General features: G+C 42.2%; 1 protein-coding gene across 1 annotated transcript in view; it reads left to right on the top strand.

The window, feature by feature from the left end:
* Positions 1-3,831, top strand: part of LOC139749161 (sulfotransferase 1E1-like) — a 68,639-nt gene extending 64,808 nt beyond the window's left edge. The window contains exon 5 of the mRNA XM_071662813.1: positions 84-3,831. Coding sequence (XP_071518914.1) covers positions 84-285 — 202 coding nt within the window. The 3' untranslated portion in view covers positions 286-3,831. The remainder of the gene's footprint in view (positions 1-83) is intronic.
* Positions 3,832-7,882: the final 4,051 nt, after the last annotated feature.

The following is a 7,882-nucleotide window of genomic DNA, read 5'->3' on the forward strand; positions in this document are numbered from 1 at the left end:
ATTGTGAATCATCATCCATAGAAAAACAAAAGATTCAGGTGCACTTCAGAATCATATGAAAGTTTATGTTATAATCTTGTCAGGACGCTTGAAGTGACATCATTCGACAAAATGAAGAGCCGGGGCGACAAGCTGCCTGTCTTCAAAGAGATTCGGGGAAAGTTCTTCGTCAAGGGCCAGACAGGAAGCTTCAAGGGCGTGGCTTCACCGGACCTCGATGCACGTATGGATGCCTGGATCCAGGAGAATATGAAAGAAATGGATATAAAATTCAGATACAACTGAAGTGTCAACTGTATATATACATATACAACTACATTCATATATATAGATGCATTGTTTTATTTTACATCGTTGTTTTCTGCGGTAGTGAGTTAGGGCCATTAAGAAACAAAGAAATGACCTCATCTGCTCACATCCATTCTCTGGCTGTCTTGAATAAGCACCGAAACCTTAGCTCCCTATTTACAACCAGGCCCCACAAACCTTCACTTCTAACACATATATCCTTTTTGTCAACTTTTCCTTACTCATTCTTTCCATATGTCCAGTTCAACGCTCCCTCTTCTGCTCTCTCAACCATACTCTACTACTACACCTCTCCTTTACCCTTACGTTTCTTACTCGATCAATACACCGCATATTATCCTCAGACGTTTCATTTCCAACACATGAATCATCATCCGTACATTCTCATCTATAGCCCATGCCTCTAATTCATCAGACGCCATCTTCGTCCTCCCAGATAGCGACCTCTATTTCCACTTATTCCTCAATGTTACTAGAACTTTCACCGACCCCCGACCCCCGACCCCCTACCTCACCCAGCCTGTGGATCGCCTCCGTTTCCATTGTTCCATTCGCTGCCAGGTATCTAAATCATTTCATTTTCTCCAAGTTTTCTCCATTCTAACTCACACCTCAACCAGCCTGTCTCTCTTTATTCACATTTGCTTTCAACATTCTCCTTTCAAACACTTCCAAAAACGAAAACCAACTTCGGCAGTTTCTCACACGAATTTGTCACTAGCACCACGTCATTAGCAAGCAACAACGAACTCGCCTTCCAAACCGCACCTCTCCCGACAAACTGCATTCCTGTTCCTTTTTCCAAGATCCTTACATTTACCTTCCTCACCACCACATCCGTAAACAAATCAGCAGCCATGGTGATCACACACCCCTGCCGTAGACCAACCCTCACCTAACACTACTCACCCTTCCCACTCTTTCTACAGGCACACACACACCTTACTTTCGTGATAAAAACTCACTGTTTTTAGTAGCATCCTTTGCACGCTATGTGTATTCATAAACCTTCCACAGAGCATCTCTATCATCCTTGTTATACGCTTTCTTTTGATCTATAAGCATATACAAATCCTTATATTTCTTGAGTATTTCTCACACACATCCATCAAATAAAATGGCTGACCCACACATTTTACCCCTCCTGAAACCATATGTTTCTCTCGAATCAAGATATCTGTGCAGACCACCACCCTCTCAGTCATTACTCACCCATACAACTTTCGAGGTACTCTTAACAAACGTTTACCTCCTTGATTTGAACATCAACTTCTGTCCTTTTTGCCTTTTTTTCTACTAATCCTCAAAAACCTCGCCACGAGCTATACATGTATCAAAATTCTTATCTAAAACAACACATTTTTTTTCTTTAGATATCTATCCATTCCGGATGTTTTGCCACACTTCTTCTGCAAGGCTTTCACCATCTTTCTTTTCACCAACCCACTTGCCATGACTCACTTCGCATACCTTTCCAACCCATTCACCAATCCTTCATATGAGTGGGACATCCATAAGAGAAAGCAGCAGGTCAGGAGGAGGTGCAAGGGTTGAAAAAGAGGGCAAATGAGAATTGGGGTGAGATAGTGTCAATAAACTTTAGGAAGAATAAAAAAATGCTTTGGATGTGAAGTAATAACAGGTAGTGATGGAGTAAGGAGAAGATGGAGTGAGTATTTTGAAGGACTGTGGGATGTGTTTGATGATAGGGTGTTTTGGTCGGGTTGCTGTGCGGAGTGCCATGCGGAAGAAAATCTGGCAAGGCGGTGGGAGTGGATGGTATTCCAGTTGACTATATTAAGAAAGAGGGTGACTGAGTTGTTTGCGAAGTGCCTGAGGATTGACAGAATTCATGTATAATGCCACTGTACAAAGGCAAAAGAGATAAAGGTGTGTGTTCAAAATACAGAGGCATAAGTTTCTCGAGTATACCTGGAAAATTGTATGAGACGGTATTTAATAAATCAAGAGGGTGAAGGCATGCACAGAGCATCAGATTGAGGAGGAGCGGTGTAGTTTCAGAAGTAGTAGAGGATATGTGGATCCAGTGTTTGTTTACTTTAAAGAATGTATGAGAGAAATACTTAGATAAACAGATGGATTTGTATGTGTCATTTATGAATCTGGGGAAGGCATATGATAGGGTTGATAGAATATATGGTGTGGGAGGTAAGCTGCTAGAAGCAGATAAGTTTTCATCAAGGGCGTAAGGCATGTGCACGAGCAGGAAGAGAGTGATTGGTTCCCAGTGAAGGTCTGTCTGCGGCAAGGGTATGTGATGTCACTATGGTTGTTTAATTTGTTTATGGACAATGTGGTTATTGAGGTAAGAAGAAGAGTTTTGGAGAGAGAGGCAGTCTGTTGGGGATGAGAGGGCCTGGGAAGTGACTCAGTTATTGTTCGCCGATGATACAGCAGCACTGGTGGCTGATTCGAGCGAGAAACTGCAGAAGTTGGTGACTGAATTTGAAAAAGTGTGTGAAAAGGGAAAAGCTAAGTCAGTGTGAATGAGAGCAAGGTTATTAGGTTCAGCAGTGTTGAGGGGCAAGTTAGTTTGAATGGAGAAAAATTGGAGAAAGTGAAGTGTTTTAGATATAAGAGAGTGGACTTGTCAGCGAATGGAACCATGGATGCAGAAGGGAATCATAGGGTGTTGATTGGTGCTTAGGGTCAACAGAGAGGGACCGACAGCCACCCACTGACCCCCCATTACAGTCCTCCCGCGGGGGAATGCCAATCATGGGTTTTCTTTTAATATTGTTTAGCTAGTAAGGAGCAAATTATAATATTGTAAGAATATTGTAAGGAATTAGCACGTAAAATAGCCCATGGAGTGTATCATGAGTATAGCTGTAAGTTTATTATAGAAATTAAATTGTTAATCTCAAGGGGCATGTCCTCGTCCGTAGCAGTTCCCAAGTAAGATTAAGCCAAGCGCAAAACTTTACTCTTTACGGCGCTCAGATACGAAATAAGTTATACAGTTTCAAATAATGACACCACGATAATATATCAAGTGAACTGGAAAAGTGACAACGTAACATAGTGAAGTAATTAACCAGGGAAACTTACATAGATCGCCTTGGCAAACCAACGTGATTCCGGGTCACGCAGTACACAGACGAGACGCAGTCACTCGGTGTCAGTGAGTATCCTACCCCAGTAGAGACAGTTACCCAGCCCAGGGGCGAATAGCATTCAACATCCACTAAGAAATCCCGGTAAGCTAGCACTTCGATTTGTTACAAAAGGTGTAACAAATCGAGGTGTTAGCTTACCGGGATTTCTCAGTTGATGTTGAATGCTATGCTCCCCGGGAAGAGTGCCTCTGGCGTGCTTGACCCAATCGTTGTGTGAAACGCGAGCACGGACAGACCTGACATGGAGGACGAGGGTCATGACAACTAGAGAATGAGTGTGAACGAATGTGGCCTTTATTGTCTTTTCCTAGCGCCACCTCGCTCGCGTGTGGGAGGAGGGGGTTGTCATTTTATGTGTGACGGGGTGGCAACGAGAACGAATAAAGGCAGCAAGTATGAATTATATATATATATATATATATATATATATATATATATATATATATATATATATATATATATATATATATATATATATTTATTTATTCATTTTGCTTTGTCGCTGTCTCCCGCGTTAGCGAGGTAGCGCAAGGAAACAGACGAAAGAATGGCCCAACCCGCCCACATACACATGTATATACATACATGTCCACCCATGCACAATATACATACCTATACATCTCAATGTACACATATATATACACACACAGACATATACATATATACATATGTACATAATTCATACTGTCTGCCTTTATTTGTTCCCATCGCCACCTCGCCTGGAGTAACAACCCCCTCCCCCCTCATGTGTGCGAGGTAGCGCTAGGAAAAACACCAAAGGCCCCATTCGTTCACACTCAGTCTCTAGCTGTCATGTAATAATGCACCTAAACCACAGCTCCCTTTCCACATCCAGGCCCCACACACTTTGCATGGTTTACCCCAGACGCTTCACATGCCCTGGTTCAATCCGTTGACAGTACGTCGACCCCGGTATACCAAATCGCTCCAATTCACTCTATTCCTTGCACGCCTTTCACCCTCCTGCATGTTTAGGCCCCGATCACTCAAAATCTTTTTCACTCTATCTTTCCACCTCCAATTTGGTCTCCCACTTCTCCTCGTTCCCTCCACCTCTGACACATATATCCTCTTGGTCAATCTTTCCCCACTCATTCTCTCCATGTGACCAAACCATTTCAAAACACCCTCTTCTGCTCTCTCAACCACACTCTTTTTATTTCCACACATCTCTCTCACCTTTACATTACTTACTCGATCAAACCACCTCACACCACATATTGTCCTCAAACATCTCATTTCCAGCACATCCACCCTCCTGCGCACAACTCTATCCATAGCCCACACCTGGCAACCATACAACATTGTTGGAACCACTATTCCTTCAAACATACCCATTTTTGCTTTCCGAGATAATGTTCTCGACTTCCAAACATTCTTCAAGGCTCCCAGAATTTTCGCCCCCTCCCCCACCCTATGATTCACTTCCGCTTCCATGGTTCCATCCGCTGCCAGATCCACTCCCAGATATCTAAAACACTTCACTTCCTCCAGCTTTTCTCCATTCAAACTTACCTCCCAATTTACTTGACCCTCAACCCTACTGTACCTAATAACCTTGCTCTTTTTCACAGTTACTCTTAACTTTCTTCTTTCACACACTTTACCAAACTCAGTCACCAGCTTCTGCAGTTTCTTACATGAATCAGCCACCAGCGCTGTATCATCAGCGAACAACAACTGACTCACTTCCCAAGCTCTCTCATCCACAACAGACTACATACTTACCCCTCTTTCCAAAACTCTTGCATTCACCTCCCTAACAACCCCATCCATAAACAAATTAAACAACCATGGAGACATCACACACCCCTGCCGCAAACCTACATTCACTGAGAACCAATCACTTTCCTCTCTTCCTACACGAACACATGCCTTACATCCTCGATAAAAACTTTTCACTGCTTCTAACAACTTACCTCCCACATCATACATTCTTAATACCTTCCACAGAGCATCTCTATCAACTCTATCATATGCCTTCTCCAGATCCATAAATGCTACATATAAATCCATTTGTTTTTCTAAGTATTTCTCGCATACATTCTTCAGAGCAAACACCTGATCCACACATCCTCTACCACTTCTGAAACCACACTGCTCTTCCCCAATCTGACGCTCTGTACATGCCTTCACCCTCACAATCAATACCCTCCCATATAATTTACCAGGAATACTCAACAAACTTATACCTCTGTAATTTGAGCACTCACTCTTATCCCCTTTGCCTTTGTACAGTGGCACTATGCAAGCTTTTCGCCAATCCTCAGGCACCTCACCATGAATCATACATACATTAAATAACCTTACCAACCAGTCAACAATACAGTCACCCCCCTTTTTTAATAAATTCCACTGCAATGCCATCCAAACCTGCTGCTTCGCCGGCTTTCATCTTCCGTAAAGCTTTTACTACCTCTTCTCTATTTACCAAATCATTTTCCCTAACCCTCTCACTTTGCACACCACCTCGACCAAGACACCCCACATCTGCCACTCTATCATCAAACACATTCAACAAACCTTCAAAATACTCACTCCATCTCCTTCTCACATCACCACTACTTGTTATCACCTCCCCATTTGCCCCCTTCACTGAAGTTCCCATTTGCTCCCTTGTCTTACGTACTTTATTTACCTCCTTCTAAAACATCTTTTTATTCTCCCTGAAATTTAATGATACTCTCTCACCCCAACTCTCATTTGCCCTCTTTTCACCTCTTGCACCTTTCTCTTGACCTCCTGCCTCTTTCTTTTATACCTCTCCCACTCATTTGCATTTTTTCCCTGCAAAAATCGTTCAAATGCCTCTCTCTTCTCTTTCACTAATAATCTTACTTCTTCATTCCACCACTCACTACTTTTTCTAATCAACCCACCTCCCACGCTTCTCATGCCACAAGCATCTTTTGCGCAAGCTATCACTGCTTCCCTAAATACATCCCATCCCTCCCCCACTCCCCTTACCTCCTTTGTTCTTACATTTTTCCATTCTGTACTCAGTCTCTCCTAGTACTTCCTCATACAAGTCTCCTTCCCAAGCTCACTTACTCTCACCACTCTCTTCACCCCAACATTCTCTCTTCTTTTCTGAAAACCCCCACAAATCTTCACCTTTGCTTCCACAAGATTATGATCAGACATCCCTCCAGTTGCACCTCTCAGCACATTAACATCCAAAAGTCTCTCTTTCGTGCGTCTATCAATTAACACGTAATCCAATAACGCTCTCTTGCCATCTCTCCTACTTACATACGTATACTTATGTATAACTCGCTTTTTAAACCAGGTATTCCCAATCACCAGTCCTTTTTCAGCACATAAATCTACAAGCTCTTCACCATTTCCATTTACAACACTGAATACCCCATGTATACCAATTATTCCCTCAACTGCCACATTACTCACCTTTGCAATCAAATCACCCATCACTATAACCCGGTCTCGTACATCAAAACCACTAACACACTCATTCAGCTGTTCCCAAAACACTTGCCTCTCATGAGCTTTCTTCTCATGCCCAGGTGCATATGCACCAATAATCACCCATCTCTCTCCATCAACTTTCAGTTTTACCCATATCAATCGAGAATTTACTTTTTTACATTCTATCACATACTCCCACAACTCCTGATTCAGGAGTAGTGCTACTTCTTCCCTTGCTCTTGTCCTCTCACTAACCCCTGACTTTACTCCCAAGACATTCCCAAACCACTCTTCCCCTTTACCCTTTAGCTTCGTTTCACTCAGAGCCAAAACATCCAGGTTCCTTTCCTCAAACATACTACCTATCTCTCCTTTTTTCTCATCTTGGTTACATCCACACACATTTAGACACCCCAATCTGAGCCTTCGAGGAGGATGAGCACTCCTCGCGTGACTCCTTCTTCTGTTTCCCCTTTTAGAAAGTTAAAATACGAGGAGGGGAGGGTTTCTGGCCCCCCGCTCCCGTCCCCTTTAGTCGCCTTCTACGACATGTGAGGAATGCGTGGGAAGTATTCTTATTCCCCTATCCCCAGGGATATATATATATATATATATATATATATATATATATATATATATATATATATATATATATATATATATATAAATTCATACTTGCTGCCTTTATTCATTTCTCGTCGCCACCCCGTCACACATGAAATCACAACCCCCTCCCCCCACACGCGTGCGAGGTAGCGCTAGGAAAAGACAAAATATACATATTTTGTATGTATATGCATGTGTATGTGGGTGTGTTGGGCCATTCTTTCGTCTGTTTCCTTGCGTTACCTCGCTAACGCGGGAGACAGCGACAAAGTATTATATATATATATATATATATATATATATATATATATATATATATATATATATATATATATATATATATATATATATATATATATATATATATATTCTTTCTCCCC

The sequence above is a fragment of the Panulirus ornatus genome, chromosome 6 (assembly GCF_036320965.1).
Source record: "Panulirus ornatus isolate Po-2019 chromosome 6, ASM3632096v1, whole genome shotgun sequence".
Lineage (NCBI taxonomy): Eukaryota > Metazoa > Arthropoda > Malacostraca > Decapoda > Palinuridae > Panulirus > Panulirus ornatus.